This window comes from Notolepis coatsorum (genome assembly GCF_963971535.1).
Source record: "Notolepis coatsorum genome assembly, chromosome: 2".
Classification (NCBI taxonomy): Eukaryota; Metazoa; Chordata; class Actinopteri; order Aulopiformes; family Paralepididae; genus Notolepis; species Notolepis coatsorum.
The window spans coordinates 194,760,123-194,781,152 of NC_140166.1; the positions used below are offsets into that span (position 1 = coordinate 194,760,123).

At 47.6% G+C, this 21,030-nt stretch overlaps 1 protein-coding gene across 1 annotated transcript in view; it reads left to right on the forward strand.

Annotated features, from left to right (window-relative positions):
- matk (megakaryocyte-associated tyrosine kinase) overlaps positions 1–15,937 on the forward strand; it is a gene marked incomplete at its 5' end in the record, with an annotated part of 31,583 nt that extends 15,646 nt beyond the window's left edge. Inside the window, 3 exons of the mRNA XM_084308447.1 lie at positions 1,992–2,187; positions 11,889–11,975; positions 15,270–15,937. Of these exons, the coding sequence (XP_084164573.1) occupies positions 1,992–2,187; positions 11,889–11,975; positions 15,270–15,479 (493 nt within the window). The 3' untranslated portion in view covers positions 15,480–15,937. The remainder of the gene's footprint in view (positions 1–1,991; positions 2,188–11,888; positions 11,976–15,269) is intronic.
- Between the last annotated feature and the right edge of the window lie 5,093 nt (positions 15,938–21,030).

The following is a 21,030-nucleotide window of genomic DNA, read 5'->3' on the forward strand; positions in this document are numbered from 1 at the left end:
ACGGATGAAAAAACAATCAGTTTTTTGCATGTTGACCAGAAGCAACTCACTGACAATTGACAGTGTTATTAGATCCATAGCTATAATATACCACTCCCGACCAGTGGTGCGTTATTGAAATCATCTGGGGTTGCACGCACCTAATGGCGCCACGTGCACGCGCGCTCCCGGCGCGTGCGCGCGCTCCTGCGAATGCGCATTTAATGTCCCCTCGCTTGAGCAGACTAAAGACAGTGCCTAATTGCCTCTACGAATGGAATGTAACACATGTCATTCACAACAAGTTAGGTGTGAATGTATCTGAGAACGTATTTAACACACCTGACGACCGGCGCTATTGATATGCAAATAGCGAGTACGGAGTGCAACCCCGTCCCATGAAGAACGCATGCCTGCTCCCGACTCAGGCTGCAGTAGTTCCGTCAATCTAGATCCGATCTCGAAAATGATTGTGGATCGTTGTAACCAATGAGTGTGGCTTTCCAACGATACCCCACATGGGGATCTAAATATATATAAAAAAAAAAACACGAAGAAACACGAAAACAGGAAGAGCAAAACAGCCGAATGAATTGAAGTTTATGAGAAAACTGAGTTTTTCTTTGTACACAGTTTACCAAAATCACTCCTAATCACTCATTTCTGAATGGATCTTTATGAAATTTGGATATGTACTACATAAGGCTTCGGGCTATGGCTCCGTCTGGATTTGTAAGCCATACCACCTTCTGGGGAAATACTACCTCTGGACTACTAACTACTACAGAAAAACCTTTTTTTGCAACTCAAGTTCAGACCTATGTTAAATCAAATCAAATCAAATCAAATTTATTTATAGGGCCCGACAACACACGTTAATGTCCCCATGGGCCGTACAGGTCTTCTTTAAACAAGTCAAGAAGACAACATAACAATAAGTCAAGAACAGAACAAGAACACCATAAGGTCCAAACATTTTTTAGATGAATGCAAATAAATGAAAGAATGCAAGCACTCCCAGACATACCCCACGCGAAGGTAAGGAAAAACTCACTAAAACCTAACAATAGGGAAAAAAGCTCCACAGGCAGTGTGGAGGAGAGAAACCTTAGAAGGGCCATTCAAGGGGGGATCTCCCTTCTTAGATGTTGGTGATAGTAGTGTTGCAGACGGACAGTTGGTAAGCATGCACTCATGTGTGTGGTGAAACACAGATGAGTGCATGCAATAGCAACTGTACATTTTGAAAAATTAAAGATAGAGCTAATAGCGATAGCAACTGAACATTTTGAAAGATTAAAGATAGAGTTGATAGCGGATCTATTTGAGGCACAGGGGCGGCGCAAAGAGGGTCACGTCCTCCCCGTCTTAGTCACGGGACATTCAACACTCCGGTCGTTGCTCAGGGACAGCCGGAGACAGGGAGATAGGGGGTGGCGCAGAGAGGGTCGCGAACTCCCCGACATCATCGCGGGACATCCGGCACTCCGGTCACCACTACGTTACTCTATTACGTTAGCACTAAAAGTGATTTATTTTTTCTGGAATCAGAAACTTTTTCAAAAGAGACCAGGCTCATGCATGTGCTATAAGTATAAAGTATGTTGTTTTGGTTTGCAAAAAAAGTATGCAGTCCTCAAGTTCAAGTAAAAAAATTGCCACTTTTCTGCCCGCTTGTTAAGAGGTTAAAATATGGAGCAAAATCTATCCCGTTTGCCAGTGAGCGAACATGACAGTGCTGATACCTTTGGATTCCTCAATTCCTCTAGTTTCATAGGATACCAGTATGCTATCTTACAGAATGTGCACGCTAGCGCCCTTTGAAGACAGCTAATCAAACGGCAGGATATCTGTAACATACATGCCGATATAACAGTGATAAGCTAATATCGTCCGATTATACTGCTATATACATCATAGCAATACCAGCTTGTGTGTTTGTGAGTGAATGCACATACTATATTATACAAGCATCTACATACCTGGCTGTCATGTGTCTGTGTTGGCACCAGAGATGTGTGTGAGGGGATGGAGTACCTGGAGTCGGAGAGACTGGTCCACAGAGACCTGGCGGCTCGTAACATCCTGGTCTCTGACGAGGGCATGGCCAAGGTCTGTGACTTCGGCCTGGCCAAGGTGGACTGCAAGGTCTCAGACAACGCTAAGCTACCGGTCAAATGGACCGCCCCTGAGGCCCTGAAGAAAGAGGTGACTTTGATGTTTAGTGGAATGTTTCTATGTTTCTATCTCACTGTTGCTCTACATTTTTATCCACTTTTTCTCCTCCTGTTTTTCTCTGATTTTCTCCCATCCCAATTTAGTCGTTATGCCAATCCCCCCCTCCCCTTCCTGGTCGTTGCTCGCATGTGCCCCCCACTGGTCGGTCTAGGGAGTCCTGAAGTCTATCAGATGCTTCCTCCATCACATAGGAGACAGCCAGCAACCTCTTTTCACCTGCCAGTGCGGACTCTCATTGGTGAAGTGTAACGCGTGGGAGGTCACACTACCTCCACCATATCCCTTCTTTGCTGTGCAGGCGCCCTGACCGACCTGTAGGAGTCGCTGTTTACAACGACCAGAATACCACCCCACCGGCTTCCCTCCCGCTGACTCTGCCAATTGAGACAGTATGACTGTTACAAAGGATCAGATTAAACCGAATATATATATTTATTGATTGATATATATTGCATAATATTTGTATATCGTTTGATATCCCTTGTATATTCCTTGTACATATACACGGAATATCCCTTTAGCCTAGTACAGACCATAATATTTCATTCTCCTATTGGACAGCGGTCCACAGGCGCCAAGGCCATGCCTCCAAAGTCAGGTTCAAAGTCACCGCCGGGGACATGCCTGGACAAGAACGGTATTGCGCAAGGATATGAGACAGGAATAAAGCTGGTACTAGTTTATTCATCTAAGCGTATAAATACGGCGCAGGTGAATACAGAAGCACTTAGTAACTAAAGTTGAAGCCTCACCCACGATACGACGTGCGGTGAAGTATGGCCTGTTTGGCCCCAAATAGAGCATTGAGACCGCGTGCAATTAATAACTGAATTGTCACAGTTTAACGCTGTACCGTCGAGTGCGACCTATTCTATTAAGTCAGTAATAGTCTATTTGTGTATAGTGTATCGTGCGGCTAAAGTTCTACAGTGACCAGCATCACCAACGTTTTCCTCGTATCAGCTAGAGTGCTTATCCAGGCTGGGCTGCTTATCATGGCGCTTTCACCCGAGGAGCCCTAGACGAGGACCGTGTGGACATGTACACTGGATTATCTACCCGACGACTACATAGCCCTTTTCGGCTGGATTATATTTGCTTTTGGTCCTGTAATTAATGGAGCGGAGAATCGCCGACACCCACAAGTGTGTGGGATTTACCCTGTGAGGAGCCACGTCGAGCCCGTCCCTCAGAAGCCTGAGGCCGGCTAGCTTTCTTCCATGTGGAGCTACATGCTACGGAGAACAGCTGTATTCGTCTGTGGATCAAGATCTTATTGCACCGTCTCCTGTACTCGGAGTCTCCTTATCATCGTTGACCCAGACTCTACTACCGACAGATCCTCTACCCTTGCTGGCTTACAACTGGGGGGACCCTTCCAGTATCTCCCGCTATATTACTAGTGTACCATAGATATAATTCCCTAAGATTCAGGTTGTATGATTACCTCCTGCGTAATATGAGAATGGACATTCGTTATTGATTTGCCTACGCACATTCCTTTGCCTTATAAGCGCATTCAAAGTGAAGTAAAGTAAAGTATATTATGTACCTTTTGCTGCAATAAATACTTAAATACAGCTTTGTGTGGAACCGATTCATTGTGGGGAAATGTTCATCATTAGATACCTGTGTACTGTATGGCCAGTAGGAATGTACATAAAGACGGTAGTGGTTTAATGATACCATACTTATCAATACAGTCAGGGAATTGTACCCCTCAGTTACAATTGGTCCTTCGAGCCGGAGGGTAATTAGCGTAATATTAATATAGTGGTATTAATATTGACATGGCCAATGATGAACACTCCACAAAACGGTTCTCCTAAAATAGATCGCCCGCAGCGTAGACGGCAGACACCTCAGTACTTAGAGGATTACGTTGCCGATATACTACCTAGCTTTCTACAGACGGTAAACGCGGAAAAAGTAGATAGTAAAATTATGTCCGACCCTATCGACCAGGCTACCCCGCCAATAGAGACCCTAGTGGGTTCTAACGTAACTGACCAAGCTCACGGTGGGGACCAGGAGGGACCTGACATGACTTTACCCCCCGCCAAGACCGAAGAAGTAGTCCCCGGAGAGCTCCAGGATAAAGACAGCCCTCCAGGGATGGAACTCGACCCACTACAAGAAGGGGCGAGCACCCCGGAGATGGATCTCCTCGACTCGCCACAGGAGAACGGATCTCCAACGAGTACTACCAGGAGCGGATCACCTCAACCAGCGTCTTCCCCCAGCGAGGCGGACAAGATGCTGGCACAGGCCTTCCTCGCCAGCCTGGCAGCCTCAACAGAGCGCGATCGACTCCAAGCACAGACGCTTAGTGAGCGCGAACATTCTTCCATGGAAAGAGAACGCCTTCAAGCGCAGCAACGGAGTGACGAAGACCGTATACGTCTAGAGATTAGACGCCTTCAGACGGAAGAGAATATGGGAAGAGACCGGGCCGAAGCCCAGCGCGCCGCCGCCGAAGCCCAGCGCGCCGCTGCCGGTGCCCAAAGAGAAGCAGAGCGCGACCTCGCTCTCACCAAGCGCGAAGCCGAGCGCGACGGATTACAAGCGCAGATAATGGAGCAGCTGATTACCAGGGCAATACCCCCTCCCTCCGCACGGGGCTCCAGGGCCTCGTCAAGACAAGGGTCAAGGGCACCCTCCCCTACCCGATCAAGCGACCCTGAGCCCGACCACCAGAGAGAGCCTATACCCCCCTCCGAACCCCTTCCCCGACCGGTCCAAGCGAGACCCAGCTACAAGGAAGAAACGGTCTACACCGCGGAGAGGCTAAATAGACGACTACAGGATCTAGATGACCTGCCAGAGGAAGAAGAAGAGGGAGAGGAGGAGAGTCAAGCCCAACAGCAACACAGTACTCCACAGGACCAGGAGGTCCAGTACAGCCCAGGCTTCACCCCCGCGGCTCTGCGCTACAGACCCCCGACTCAATTAACGGGTGAGCTTGACGCACGACCAGCCCCGAGGAACAGCACCTGGGTACGCGGGCCATGGTATCCAGCAGGTACCAGCCCACCAAGACACGTAAGAGGAGACTCGCCTAGGAGGCCTCTCTTCCAACGATCACCGATGTGCCAGCCATCCATGGCATCGTACATTGGCACACCGACGTTCCCGGACTTCACACACGAGAACAGAGCACAGTACACAGAGCTACGAATGTGCTTAGAGACAATGATGTCCGATGTGGCTGATGAACCGTACAAATATGCTATCCTACTAAAGCACCTCAAGGTGCCCCGAGTGCACAATATAGCGCTGGCATATGCCACCTCTACTACCCCATACACCGCGGCTCTAGCAGCACTCGACCAAAGATATGGACGCATATGGGACTACGTAATACAAGAGATAAGGCATATTGACCGCCTACCCCCAGCCACAGACAATCGCTCACTAGATGACCTGTCTATCAAGGTACAATCCCTGGTAGGGATGCTGGGGGCGCAAAAGGAAAAGGGTATGCACGAACTGTACGCAAACTCTAATGTCGAGAGGATTTTAGAGAAGCTTCCGCCCGCCCGACAAGAGCGCTTCAGGCGGCAAAGAGACCACCGTGATCCTAACGGTCCTGAGCCATCCCTCCTAGACCTAGCCGACTTCCTGGCGAGAGAAGTCAACAGCCTACGGTTGGATACGTTCATGCGGAGCACACCAAGCTCCAGAGAGGGACCTAGGAGAGCAAACGATGGCCGCAGATTGGTGACCGTCATGCACCAATCAGAATCAGTACCGAGCAGCAAGAACCACAGTACCCCCTCGATGAAAGAGAAGTGGAAGATGGTGTGCCCGTACTGCGAAAAGGAACACTGGCTGTCACAATGTGACACGTTCAAGAAGATGACCGCCGACGAGGTGAGTCAATGGATAAAGTCCAACCGACGCTGTTACCGATGTGCGCGCAGTCACATGGCAGCCGATTGCCTCTTAAAGAAGAGGTGTAGTCGGTGTGACAGAGCCCACTTAGACGTCCTACACGACAGTAACAGAAGAAAGCCTGCACCCTCAAGCAGCACAAAGGCAAGTGTGATGTACATTGACCCCGCCAGCAGCGGGGGCGCCCGGGTGCTCTTAAAGGTGGTCCGCGTAACACTGAGTTACCAAGACAAGGTCATGGACACTTACGCCGTCCTTGACGACGGGTCAGAGAAGACCCTTCTCCTCGCGTCCGCTGCGGCCCAGCTGGGGCTGCGGGGGAGCGAAGACCAGATGACGATTCGGACAATAAGAAGAGATCTAAAGACGATAAAGGGCGAGAATGTCTCCTTCACTATCGCAGCAAGCGGGCAGCCAGAGAGACGGTATAGGATCACTAACGCTTTCACCAGCCAAGACATAGGCCTGTCCCAGTACACCTACCCCATCGCCAAGCTGATGGATAAATATGTGCACCTGCGTCAACTACCTATACCGCTCATAGACGGTGCCACCCCGACCCTGCTGATAGGCTCCGACCATGCAGACCTCATCGTCCCGATGGACCGGGTCCCCACAGGGCCCAGAGGCTGTCCTGCAGCAGTCGAGACCCGCCTAGGATGGACACTACAAGGCCCCCTCGCTAGGTCTCTTAACCGAACAGCAGCCACTAGCTGCCTCCACTCCAGAGTGACAGAAGAAGACACCACCCTCCTACAGCATGTCGAGAGGCTATGGACACTAGAGACAATGCCCTTTAAGAACGAAAAGAAAGACATTCGTTCCAAGGAAGACATTTACGCTATAGCCCTCCTCGAGCAGGGGACAAAGAGAGTCAAAGTCAACGGAGTGATGAGATACGCAACTCCACTCCTGAGGCGAGAGGGTATGCCTACCTTCCACGCCCCAAAAGAAGCGACGGAGCGGTATCTATTGAATACAGAGCGGCGCCTAGCCAGAGACCCCGCTCAAGAGACTGTGTACCGCGCTGAGATTGACAAGCTAATCACAGCGGGACACATAAAGAAAATTGACATTAAAGAGGCCGATCAGACGACCGAATCATGGTACGTGCCGCACCACAAAGTCCACCACAACGGCAAGGATCGTATTGTGTTCAACTGCAGCTACCAGATCGGATCACAAAATCTGAATAAAGAGCTCTTGCCCGGCCCAACACTCGGCCCCTCTCTACTAGGCGTGTTACTACGTTTCCGCCAAGACAAGGTGGCCATCAGCGGCGACATCAAAGGGATGTTCCTGCAGGTGAGACTAGTGGAGGAGGACAAGCCCCTGCTGCGGTTCCTATGGAGAGAGAGGATCGGGGACGAGCAACCAGCCATCTATCAATGGGAAGTCCTCCCTTTCGGAACCACATGCAGCCCATGCTGTGCTACGTTTGCACTGCAAAAACACGTCGCAGAGGACCCAGCAGCCGATGAAGAGGTCCGACAAAGTGTAGGAAATAGTTTCTACGTGGACAACTGTCTGCAAAGCGTCTCGACGCCAGAAGAAGCCGAGGCCCTTCTACTCAAGCTCCGCGCCTCCCTGATCAAAGGCGGCTTTGATCTCAGGCAGTGGGCCAGCAGCGACCCGCAAGTATTGCGCAGCCTCTCCCCCGAGGACAAGGCAGCAAGCAGCGAGACCTGGATGGCGACCATCCCAGGAGAAGCCCAAGAAATGACATTAGGACTAGTCTGGCGCTTCAAAACAGACTCGCTCCATTATAAACACACACCCCTGACCAAGGAGCAGGGAAGGTCGACTGCACTACCGACCACAAGACGGAGTGTATACAGAACACTCGCCAGACAATATGACCCGTTGGGATGTATTCTACCTTACACCACCAGGGCAAAGATGATTGTAAGAGCGTTATGGGACAAGGACCAGGGCTGGGACGACCCCATACCCGAACACCTTGCCTCCACATGGAGAGAGTGGGAGACAGAACTCAGCTCACTCCCAGGTGTCAACATACGCCGCAGCTACTTCCCACCCACAGTGAGGCCGGAGACGTGCCAGATGGACCTGCACGTCTTCAGCGACGCCTCCGAAGTAGCCTACGGTTCGGTGGCCTACTTGCGTGCCCGAGAGGAGGGAGGAGAAATACATACTGCTTTCATCCTGGCTCGCTCAAGAATAGCCCCACGCAAGCAACAATCTATCCCGCGTCTAGAGCTCTGCGCAGCCCTAGCAGGAGCGCAACTTGCCACGTTAATCCAACGTGAACTCACCATCCCGGTGCAAAGAACAATCTTGTGGTCAGACTCCACGACAGTACTCACATGGATCCGGTCTGATTCGTGTAGATACAAGGTCTTCGTGGGAGTCAGAGTCACAGAGATTCAAGATTTAACAGAAGCAGCAAGCTGGAGGTATGTGGACACAAAACACAACCCAGCCGACGTCATCACCCGGGGAATGTCCCTGGATGACCTCCCCCGTCACAATCTATACAGTGACGGGCCAGAGTTCCTCAAGCTCCCGGAAGAAGAGTGGCCTACACCCACCCCACGGGAAGCGAGTAAAGAGGAGGCAGAGAACAAGAAATCTATGTTCTGTGGATTGACCACACTCGTCTCCACAGACCCCGACATAGACGATTGCCTCACCCTTGAGAGTGCGCAGCTAAAGACATTCCTGTGGCACCACCCAGAGGTTCAGCTCACTACTGACATTACCGCAGCTAACTACGAAGAAGCAGAACTTCTTCTCCTACAACGAGCCCAGAGAGACTCGTTTCCCGATGAGCTAGACTGTCTACAGGGAGCAAAGCCCGTCCCGTCAGACAGCAGATTGCTCCACCTAGCCCCCGAGAGCGACGCCCATGGTCTCATCAGAGTGGGTGGTCGTCTGCGGAGAGCTCCAGACTTACCGGATGACGTCAAGTACCCGATAGTCTTAAACAGCCGACACAAGGTCACAGAGCTGATCATAAAGAAATACGACGAGGATGTGCATCACGCCGGGGCAGAGAGAGTCTTCGCGGAGATCAGACGTCGTTATTGGATACTGCAAGGGAGAGAAGCAGTGCAGCGTTTCCAGCGGACTTGTCTAGACTGTCGTAAATGGCGAGCGCAGCCCAGTATACCCCGGATGGCTGACCTACCTCCCTGTCGCCTCCGACTCGGCGACAAGCCTTTTCACTCCACCGGTATGGACTGTTTCGGCCCGCTGTATGTAAAGAAAGGAAGAGGGACCGAGAAGCGGTGGGGTATTGTATTCAAATGCATGACCACCCGAGCGATGCATATAGAACTCCTTCCAACCATGAGCACAGACTCATTCCTTATGGCCTTCCGAAGATTCACAGCGCGGAAAGGCAAACCGTCTATACTATTGTCTGATCACGGGACAAACTTCAAAGGCGGAGAAAGAGAGCTGAGAGAGAGCTTCCAAGCTATGGGCCCAGAACTTAAGACCCACCTCGCTCCATCCCAGATTGATTTCCAGTTTAATCCCCCGAATGCACCTCACTTCGGTGGAACTTGGGAACGAGAAGTACGTTCAATAAAGACAGCCCTGTACGCCGTGCTTGGGGCCCAGACCGTGGCGGAAGAAGTCCTAATGACAGTCCTCACGGAGATCGAGGGAGTATTGAACTCAAAGCCCCTCGGTTACGTCTCAAGTGATGTAGCAGATGTCGACCCAGTCACCCCCAACACACTCTTGATGGTGCGGCTGGACCCCGCGCTACCACAGACAGTGTACAGGCCTGAAGAAGCGAACGGCCAAAGAATGTGGAGGTACAGTCAAGTATTGGCTGACAAGTTTTGGAACAGCTTCCTACTCCACTATCTACCGTCTCTACAGACCCGCCAGAAATGGGTGAAAGAGAGAGACAATTTGACAGAAGGAACAGTCGTCATGATTATCGACCAGTCACTACCCTACCCCGAGCTATTTGGCCGGCTGGCCGCGTAAGCAAAGTGATCACCGGTGCCGACGGAAAGGTCCGAGCAGCCGAAGTGCTCGTCCAAGGGCGGATCTACACCCGACCCGTGGCGAGGCTAATAGAGTTGCCAAGGCTTCCCGATACTATTGATGACGACCATGACCCCATGACTTTGTGAACTGCCCTACCCCTCACAACAGACATTGAGTAGTGGACAGTGCGGTTAATCTGTCTCTGCTTAGCTAATTAGGTGGGACTAATTAGGAGGCGGCTGTTACAAAGGATCAGATTAAACCGAATATATATATTTATTGATTGATATATATTGCATAATATTTGTATATCGTTTGATATCCCTTGTATATTCCTTGTACATATACACGGAATATCCCTTTAGCCTAGTACAGACCATAATATTTCATTCTCCTATTGGACAGCGGTCCACAGGCGCCAAGGCCATGCCTCCAAAGTCAGGTTCAAAGTCACCGCCGGGGACATGCCTGGACAAGAACGGTATTGCGCAAGGATATGAGACAGGAATAAAGCTGGTACTAGTTTATTCATCTAAGCGTATAAATACGGCGCAGGTGAATACAGAAGCACTTAGTAACTAAAGTTGAAGCCTCACCCACGATACGACGTGCGGTGAAGTATGGCCTGTTTGGCCCCAAATAGAGCATTGAGACCGCGTGCAATTAATAACTGAATTGTCACAGTTTAACGCTGTACCGTCGAGTGCGACCTATTCTATTAAGTCAGTAATAGTCTATTTGTGTATAGTGTATCGTGCGGCTAAAGTTCTACAGTGACCAGCATCACCAACGTTTTCCTCGTATCAGCTAGAGTGCTTATCCAGGCTGGGCTGCTTATCATGGCGCTTTCACCCGAGGAGCCCTAGACGAGGACCGTGTGGACATGTACACTGGATTATCTACCCGACGACTACATAGCCCTTTTCGGCTGGATTATATTTGCTTTTGGTCCTGTAATTAATGGAGCGGAGAATCGCCGACACCCACAAGTGTGTGGGATTTACCCTGTGAGGAGCCACGTCGAGCCCGTCCCTCAGAAGCCTGAGGCCGGCTAGCTTTCTTCCATGTGGAGCTACATGCTACGGAGAACAGCTGTATTCGTCTGTGGATCAAGATCTTATTGCACCGTCTCCTGTACTCGGAGTCTCCTTATCATCGTTGACCCAGACTCTACTACCGACAGATCCTCTACCCTTGCTGGCTTACAACCGGGGGGACCCTTCCAGTATCTCCCGCTATATTACTAGTGTACCATAGATATAATTCCCTAAGATTCAGGTTGTATGATTACCTCCTGCGTAATATGAGAATGGACATTCGTTATTGATTTGCCTACGCACATTCCTTTGCCTTATAAGCGCATTCAAAGTGAAGTAAAGTAAAGTATATTATGTACCTTTTGCTGCAATAAATACTTAAATACAGCTTTGTGTGGAACCGATTCATTGTGGGGAAGTGTTCATCATTAGATACCTGTGTACTGTATGGCCAGTAGGAATGTACATAAAGACGGTAGTGGTTTAATGATACCATACTTATCAATACAGTCAGGGAATTGTACCCCTCAGTTACAATGACGGCCGGCCCAAGCCGGAGGCAACGCTGACAGCCGCCTATCATCTCCCACTTTTGTGTTTAATATTGTATTGCTGTACATTTGCCTTTCCAGAGTATAGTCAGCCAAAGGGTTGAGTGCCTGTAGCCATTGAACTATTGAACATTGTAGCTAATTGTAGCTTCAATTGTAGCTATTGAACATGACTAAGTGGTGACTGTTTGTCTTGTGTGTGTGTGTGGTGGTCCTGCAGAAGTTCTCCACCAGGTCAGACGTATGGAGCTATGGAGTTCTCCTCTGGGAGATCTACTCCTACGGTCGACAGCCCTACCCCAAGATGGTGAGTACTAATAGCAGCATAATAGTAGTATGTGTCTGACTCCTTATGCATGCGTATATGTGTGTGTGCGTGTGCATGTCAAGAATCAAGAATCAAGAGGTTTTGGTCACATACATACCAGGGCATACAGTGAAATGCGGGTGGTCATGCCCGCATCGATTGTGCAATAATACAATAATAAAATAGACATAAAAAAAAATAGGTAAGACACAAGATGTGCATGATAAAAAAAAATACATGCTAAGTTCCTGAGACACTGGTTCCTATGTACACTACTATACAATATACAATTTAAATGTTTTAACTCCGTCATTTTTATAATTAATGTATCTAAACTATACTATGCAATACCTCCTTATTTAAAGTGACTTTTCCATTATTTAAAGTGACATTTTGTTTAAAGTGATTGTTTAAAGCGGTTGCTGTGTGTGTGTGTGTGTGTGTGTGTGTGTGTGTGTGTGTGTGTGTGTGTGTGTGTGTGTGTGTGTGTGTGTGTGTGTGTGTGTCAGTGTGTGTGCTCATGTGTACTTGTGAGTGGAGAGTTCAGTGTTCACTGTTCAGTGTTCTGATGGCCTGTGGGAAGAGGGAGTCGCTCTGTTCTCGTAGCGTGTGTACGTAGGTGCTTACCTGACCGCAGCAGCTTGAACAGGCTGTTGTTGGGGTGGTGGGGGTCTTTCATTATTCTGCAGGCTCTGGATTTGCACCTCCTGTTATATAAGTCCTGCAGGGGTAGTAGTGCAATAAGTAACATAAGTAAATTATAGTCGGGGAAAGAAAACATAATAAAAGTATTTAATTGCATTTTTATCATTCATTCAGTCAATAAGTCATGTTGTTCATTTGAACTAACTGGACAACGGGCCACAGGTCACTAAGTCCAATAATTCAATTAATAACATATTTATGTCATTCTAATTGCTGAGTCATGTCACGCTCACATAATAGGAGTATGAGTGGGAGACTGCTAGCCTTATTGGTCAAGTTCACCATTAAATACTTATCCCCTGATCGACTTATTGGGGCTGGCTACTAAGTAGAGAAACCAGCCTTAGGGTTAGTAGGATCACGGTAGTGCGTCAGTCAGTCAGGCCAGAGATTTGCCACCGATGAACAGCTTACAAAGATTTGTCAGTCGTTATAATTGCACTTCGAAGTATGTGTAGGGGTTATGTTACCAGGCAGCAAAGCAGAGGTAGCAACAGTCTTAATTGTTTCTATTGAATTACCACCAGAATCCGTCTTTTAAAACATTGTCTTAGTAATGTATGAAGTCTCAATTACTGTAATCCTTATGCTTGTATTATTCGTGCCAGAGAAATCAAAGCCAAACATAACTCAGGTACTAACCATTTGCATAAAATGTGATTATCACGCCCAGGCTTTGTTTCTATGGTGAGAGTTCCTGTTACCATAGAAGTGTGTGTGTGTGTGTGTGTGTGTGTGTGTGTGTGTGTGTGTGTGTGTGTGTGTGTGTGTGTGTGTGTGTGTGTGTGTGTGTGTGTGTGTGTGTGTGTGTGTGTGTGTGTGTGTGTGTGTGTGTGTGTGTGTGTGTGTGTGTGTGTGTGTGTGTGTGTGTGTGTGTGTGTGTGTGTGTGTGTGTGTGTGTGTGTGAGCGTGTGTGTTCTATGATGTGTACTCTGATGTGTACTCTGGGTCAATCCCTGTATACATACATGTGTATGTATGTACAGTGTATGTGTATGCGATTTGCAATCAGATCATGGCTGACCCCGCCCACCCGGGCCACGGCCTCTTCATCATGCTCCCCCACAGCAGGCGGCTACGGCTGCCCAAGACATTAAAGTCCCGCCATAGACTCAGTTTCTTCCCCTCAGCAGCTTGCCTGGTAAATGAGTCAGGTGTCCCCCTGCTCCCCCCTCCCCCCCTCTATGGCGAGCTGCTAGGGCTGGACCTCTGGACTTGAACGGTGCTGCACTGTATCCATGTCCCCAACCACTGCACTTTACTGTGTTGTCTCACTGTTCTGTCCTGTTTTGCACTTATTTATTTATTATTATGTTTATTCCTATTTGTGAAAAAAATCATGCACTGTAATGTCGAATCACGTTCCATTTGTTTATACAATATGGTGAATAAAGTAATCTGAATCTGAATTGTGAGTTTGTGGGTGTGTGAGGATGTATATGTGGGTGTGTGTGTGGATGTATGTGTGGGTGTAATGTGTGGGTGGGACAGTCTCCATGTAGGCAGCAGAAGGAAGAGATTATGGTGCTTAGAGTACATCGTGACACACATAGTCTCTCTGGCAGTTGCTGCAGTATTTCCCCTCTTGGCAGGAGGGTCAGTGAGGACAGGCTCTGTCCTGCAGGATCAGGCAGCATTAACTTGCCACTTAGTCCTGCAAGGCCTGTTGTCTCCTTACTCATTACTTTACTCTGGGTGCTTTTAAATGCAGTTAATTACCTCCTAATTACTGCCCGGTTGAGATGTACACAGGTTGAATTATGTAGCCCAAGTCAATGTTCGCCTCAATTAAAGTGTCTGTTCAGTAATTCCTTGTCTATTGGCTCTGAGAGAGAGAGAGAGAGAGAGAGAGAGAGAGAGAGAGAGAGAGAGAGAGAGAGAGAGACAGACAGTCACACCAGTGTGTTGTGTAATGATTAATGTAAATCAATAGATTAATAAATGCATTTTAGATCACAACAGTTTAAGTCTGTAGGGTATGTCATTGATTACTTATCTATGGATCTCTTTCTCTCTCTCTCTTTATACTGTGAAGTCATCACTCTTTGTTTTCCTCTCTCCCTCTCCTTCCCAAATCAAATCAAATCAAATTAATTTGTAAGGCCCGACAACACACGTTAATGTCCCCATGGGCCGGACATGTCTTCTTTAAACAAGTCAAGAAGAAACATCACAATAAATCAAAAACAAAATAAAAACACCATGAAGTCCAAAAAAATGTAAAATAAATTAATGCAACACTCCCAGATATACCGCACGTGAAGGTAAGGAAAAACTCACTAAAACCTAGTAATAGGAAAAAATGCACCACAGGCAATGTGGAGGAGAGAAACCTTAGAAGGGCCGTTCAAGGGGGGATCTCCCTTCTTACATGTCGGTGATAGTAGTGTTGCAATAAAACAGGGGATACAGTGGTAAGCATGCACACATACGTGTAATTAAACACAAATAAGTGCATGCAATAGCAGCTGAACATTTTGAAAATGTTTAAATAAATATATATCTTCTTCCCTCCTTCATCCATCATCAAACTGCTTCTTTTCTCTCTCCCTCCTACCCTCCGTATCCCTTCCTCCCCGTCTCCCCCAGTCTCTGAAGGAGGTGAAGGAGAGGGTGGAGGAGGGCTATCGCATGGAGGCTCCAGACGACTGTCCTCCAGGAGTCTACTCCCTGATGAGGAGCTGCTGGCAGGAGGAGCCCCGCAGGAGGCCCTCTTTCCACAAGCTGAGGGAGAAGTTGGACGGAGAACTGAATAGACACAGCTCAACCCCTGGAGCCGGGACAGGGCCTGGACATTGAATGTTGAACCCGGGAGCCGGGACAGGGCCTGGACATTGAATGTTGAAGCCGGGACAGGGCCTGGACGCGTGAATATTTTAGGCAACCAACTTGTGTTTAGCGTTTCTCTGATTGGCCAATATGCCCATGTGACCACGGCAGCGCGAGAGAGCGGCAGCGCGGAAATAGGCTGTCTATTGCCTCGCGCTGCAGCGCGGAAATAGGATGTCTATTGCCATTCTCTAAGTCAAACTCTAACCTTAACCAGCTCCTTAACAGCGCCTAAACTTAACCCTTCTAACCTTAAGCAACTCCGAAACAATGCCTAACCTTAACCAACTCCGAAACAATGCCTAAACTTAACCGGCGAAATGAATGCATGTTAAAAAATATTGCCATTCTCTAAGTCAAACTCTAACCTTAACCAGCTCCTTAACAGCGCCTAAACTTAACCCTTCTAACCTTAAGCAACTCCGAAACAATGCCTAACCTTAACCAACTCCGAAACAATGCTTAAAGTTATGCCTAAACTTAACGGCGAAAGAATGCGAATGCACGTTAAAAAAAAAAAAAAAAAAATTGAAGGGAATCGAACTAGCCAGCAACGAGCCGTAGGATCCACAGCCATGCAGCGTTGCCAATTGAGCTATTTCTGGATACTGAATAAGGGGCGGTTACTGGCATATAATGCTGCCGCGACGGAGCTCCGCGCTACGCTCTGCGGCAGAGCTGCCGCGTCGCCGCGGGGGCGTGGCTAGACGCAAGTTGGGCGTGGTTAGACACAAGTTGGTTGCCTTTAATATTTAGGCGGCCTGCGTATTGAATGTTGAACTTCCATTGGCAGAATGGAAATCTATTCTTGGACAAGTCAACCTATACTATGTGGTGGTGTGCACGGGACGGGATTTGACCAAACTGTGCTTCGCTGGACTGGGCTAAAGCCTGAGCCTGGGTGAAATGGACCTTGCCCGTTGCCACACCTTTTTTGCATTTGTATCCTGTATTAGAACTACACTGGAAACCAGCTGGATCTACTGTGAGGCACCGATCCGGCTTGGACTGGCTCCAAGACAACTTGTTGGTGGTGGTGTCTCCTCGCTGCAATAAAGCAAATTCAATGGAGAAAAGTGGAAAACGTTAAACCACTACCCATGAAGCCCCATGGCTACATGCTATGTGCCTTTATTGTGGCAAAACAATGGTCCTCATTCCAGTGGCGTCGCGTGGGTAAAATAACAGGGGAAGCCAAAAAAAAATTATTAAAAAAAAATGTATTAAATATTTTTATTAATAATTTTTTTTTTTTTTTTAAAGTCAAGCAGTCACCATGTACACTACAGTATGGCTCGGCAGCCAGTCAAACGTTCTTTTTATTTATTTAACAGATTGTAGAATGGGTACAATACAGTACGGCTCAATACACACAATTGTATAAGGGGATGCAGACCAGAGAAAGACATTTGTCTTGTTTACATCAGGGTCATTAATACTGCTGGAGCATTGGTTAATTTTTGGTCCGATTTCTCCTTGCGCGATTTTGCGCGCCGCGTGGGAGCAAATTCGAGACACATATTCGGTTGCAAAAAGGTGTCCCACGGTCTCCTCTATGGCCGTGAATATTTTCACGCGGATCGGAATTACGGCGCGCCCGTGGGACACTTTTCCGTTTCGGCGAGTTTATTCCACGCTTTCTCTTTTCCTTTTCTAAGCATTTTAGGGGCTACATGTGAATCAGTAAAAGTTGCGGGACGCCCAGATGTTTCCACGATAGAAAGCTCGTGTGGATCCCATAATAGGCTCACTTAATACAGCGTTTTTAAAATCACGCGACATTTTCAGGGTCGCGAGCCGACCTTTTCCCCTCGTTTTCGATGATGGAAGTGATTTAGGAAAAGCTTCGGCACGCCGAGAGGTCCCCGTGGATTTAATCTCGCGAGGATCGGGGCAATATTCGGCCCGTGGGAACAGTTACGGGTTAATACAATGTTCAGAGTGCAGAGGGGAAAATATGCTGAGTGTTTTCCTCTCAGCCCCGTTTTAAACTTTTAGGGTGTGGCAGTCAGCTCGAATCTGATTGGCTAGGATCGGATTTGGACTCTATAATGCTGGAAGCCTGGAGAAAGAGACCTACCATCTGCCTCCTCTCCTGCTGCAGTGAGCATAGTGAGGCTGACAGTGTGTTAGAGGGAGTGAGAAGGAGAAGAGGGAGACATTTAAAAAAAAAAAAAAATTATAACACAGATGCACAGATGAAAAAGAATGTAAACTATATTAAAAAAAATTATATATATATATATATATTTTTTTTTTCATATTTCATATTTGATATTAATTCATATTTTAATATTAGGGAGGCATGGCTTCCGTTGGCTTCCATAAGGATTCGCCACTGCCTCATTCTCGAACGGACGTTCGAGAATGAGGACCATTGTTTTGCCACAATAAAAGCACAGCATGTAGACTACGTAAAATGTACCAAGGAATTCCTTCATAACTCGATTTACATACTTATTATGCATTCTCGAACAGCTTCGTATAGGATTTACATACTCGAAAATGCAGTCGTAAATCGGACAGACCGGTGTGCGTCTGTGGTTTTAACAGCTTTCTCTAGGACAAGTCATTGGGGATTGCCGATACTACAGACATCCGTGGAATTAAATAATTATAATGATAATTAATACGACAATATTTGTATCATTAATAATTACATTTTGCATTTATAGTCCTGACTCAATGAGACATCGTGAGCATTACACACACACACACACACTGCAAACTAAATAAATAAGAACTAAACCGATTGCTGCAGATATAGCTACTGTATAGTGGAATATACTGTATTAATGGCTGCTTTTTTTGGTAAATGGCTGCTTTTTTATATAGCGCTTTTATCCAAAGCGCTTTACAATTTGTTCCTCACATTTTACCCATTCACTCACACATTCACTCACACATTCACACACCGACGGCGGAGGCAACCATGCAAGGTGCCAACCTGCTCATCGGGAGCAATTAGGGGTTAAGTGTCTTGCTCAAGGACACATCGACACGCTGCCCGGGAGGAGCGGGAATCGAACCGGGAACCTCCGGATTGCCAGACGACTGCTCTACCTCCCGAGCCACTGTCGCCATATATACTGTCTTCTTCTCTATGATATTATTTATTGTTGGTTTGATGTATTCCTATTGCTAAACGTGAGGCAGCCTCAGTGCACAGTACACACACACAAAATACAGTATGTGTGTCTGTGCTCGCGCTGAGGCTGCCTCACTAAGCCTTTTCTCCGCGCATTTATTTATTTATTTATGGAGCATTTATTTATCCACTCTGGTTGGATGGTGTATTGTACTTGTGCTGTATAATAACAATACATTTGAATCTAATCTCATTTTGAGATCAGTCGCAAATCGCTTCTGCATTACCTGTTGAATGGATCAGCATGGTGCAAGGCAATGCCGAACCTCTGCTGTTTTGCACACGCCTCATTCGCCTTATAAGGAGCTGGCGGGGCGTGTCGGTATGCAAATTCAATCAACGAGAACATGCATTTGAGTTTAAGAATGAGTGACGTATTTAATTCGTGGGAACCCAGCTACGAAGATTTTGGCCACATACACTACGTAGATCGCTTCACGCGTTCCGGAATCCGGAGTACGACATTTTTACCAAGATATTTACAAAGGTACTTACGAACACATTCGAGAATGAGGACCAATGTTTCCAAACTCATTACAGTTACTTCAACACAGTAAGCTGGAAATGCAAAAGTAAAAAAAATACTCTTTCTCTCTCTCTCTCTCTCGCTCTCTCTCTCTCTTCCCCCCCCCCCTCTCTACAGTCTTGTCTTTTAGTGATTCTGATGTTAATTCAGTCTGGTTAGTGTAACTTCTCATTATTGGCACCAAAACCACCCTCACCAGATCCGGACCCATCACACTCACCATCAATGACTCCACCATCACCCCCTCCCCCCTAGTCCGAAACCTTGGTGTCCTCCTCGACCCCACCCTCTCATTTGACCCCCACGTCCGCTCCATTGTAAAAACATCATACTTTCACCTCCGCAACATTGCTAAAATCCGTCACTGCCTCTCCCCCCCTGCTGCTGAATCCCTCATACACGCCTTCATCTCCTCCCGCCTGGACTATTGCAACTCTCTCCTCACTGGCATCACCTCCCGCTCCCTCCATAAACTGCAAATGGTCCAAAACTCAGCCGCCCGCCTCCTCACTAACACCCGGTCCCGTGAACACATCACTCCTGTCCTCCACTCTCTCCACTGACTCCCGATCAAACACAGCATAAACTTTAAAACACTACTCCTCACCTTCAAAGCCCTCCACAGCCTGCCCCCCCTACCTGACTGATCTCCTTCTTCCCTACCGCCCCACCCGTTCCCTCCGGTCCTCCTCCACTGCCTCCCTCACTGTCCCGACATCCAAACTCAAAAACTTTGGTGATCGAGCCTTCTCTCGCACTGCACCGCGACTCTGGAACTCCCTCCCTCAGTCCATCAGAGACTCCCCTACACTTGCCACCTTCAAAGCTCGCCTCAAAACCCACCTGTTCTCCCTTGCCTTCAACCCCCCCCACTCATAACCCCCCCCCCCCCCTCCAACCTGATTGATGTCTGTCTCCTGCCGCTCTGTCTTTTTGTGCTATCTCATATCTCATGCATTCCCTGTTCGCCCCATGGTCTCATGTTCCTTTTGTTTTGTTTCTTTGTTGTTTCTTTGTTTTTGTTTCTTTGTTTTTACTTTGCTCCCGACTACTGTCAGCGACTTTGGGTCATTAGAATAGAATAGAATAGAATAGAATAGAATAGAATAGAATAGAGAAGCGCTATATAAATTAAATTAATTATTATTATTATTATTAACTGCTGGGAGTTAACACCCACTATAGAAAAATATTCACAATACAGAATGTATTCATAACTAGAACAGGAAGGAATCTGTTGTCTTGATGATAGAGAAAGAGAAAGATGGGGGGGGAATAGCAGAGGTGGAGGAAGGCAGATATAGAAAGAGGGAAAATGCTGATCCTGGATTAAATGCTGATCCTGGAAAATGCTGATCCATAATTGTGCAGCAATATGCCTCTGGCTCCAGGCGGCTTAGTGTGTGAAATCACATCTTCAGCGTTGTTATTGCTGTTATGTAAGGAATTACAAAGCAGACTGAGCGAAGAGAGAAGCTCTCTTTGGTGAAGAGATGGACAGGATCGGACAGTTATATATGGTATAGCTCCGCTCTGCGTCTACTGGAATACACTTCCATATCAGTACTAGCACTGAATAAATCTCCACATGCACCTTTACACAACCATCCGCCTGGCCACACCCCCATCCGCTCCTCTACATAAGCAGGGGTGTGGCCATACTAACAGCTCCTTCCTTGTTTTCACCACGGCGAGTGTCTGTATACTGTCGTGGATTTTGACTAGTCATCATTGGTTAATGAATGCAGAATAACACAGGACAGGCCTTATGAGCGCATCCAAATGTACAGACCACGATGGTTCTTGCCCGGCATTAAAGCAAACAGTAACATGGTCATGCAAGAATC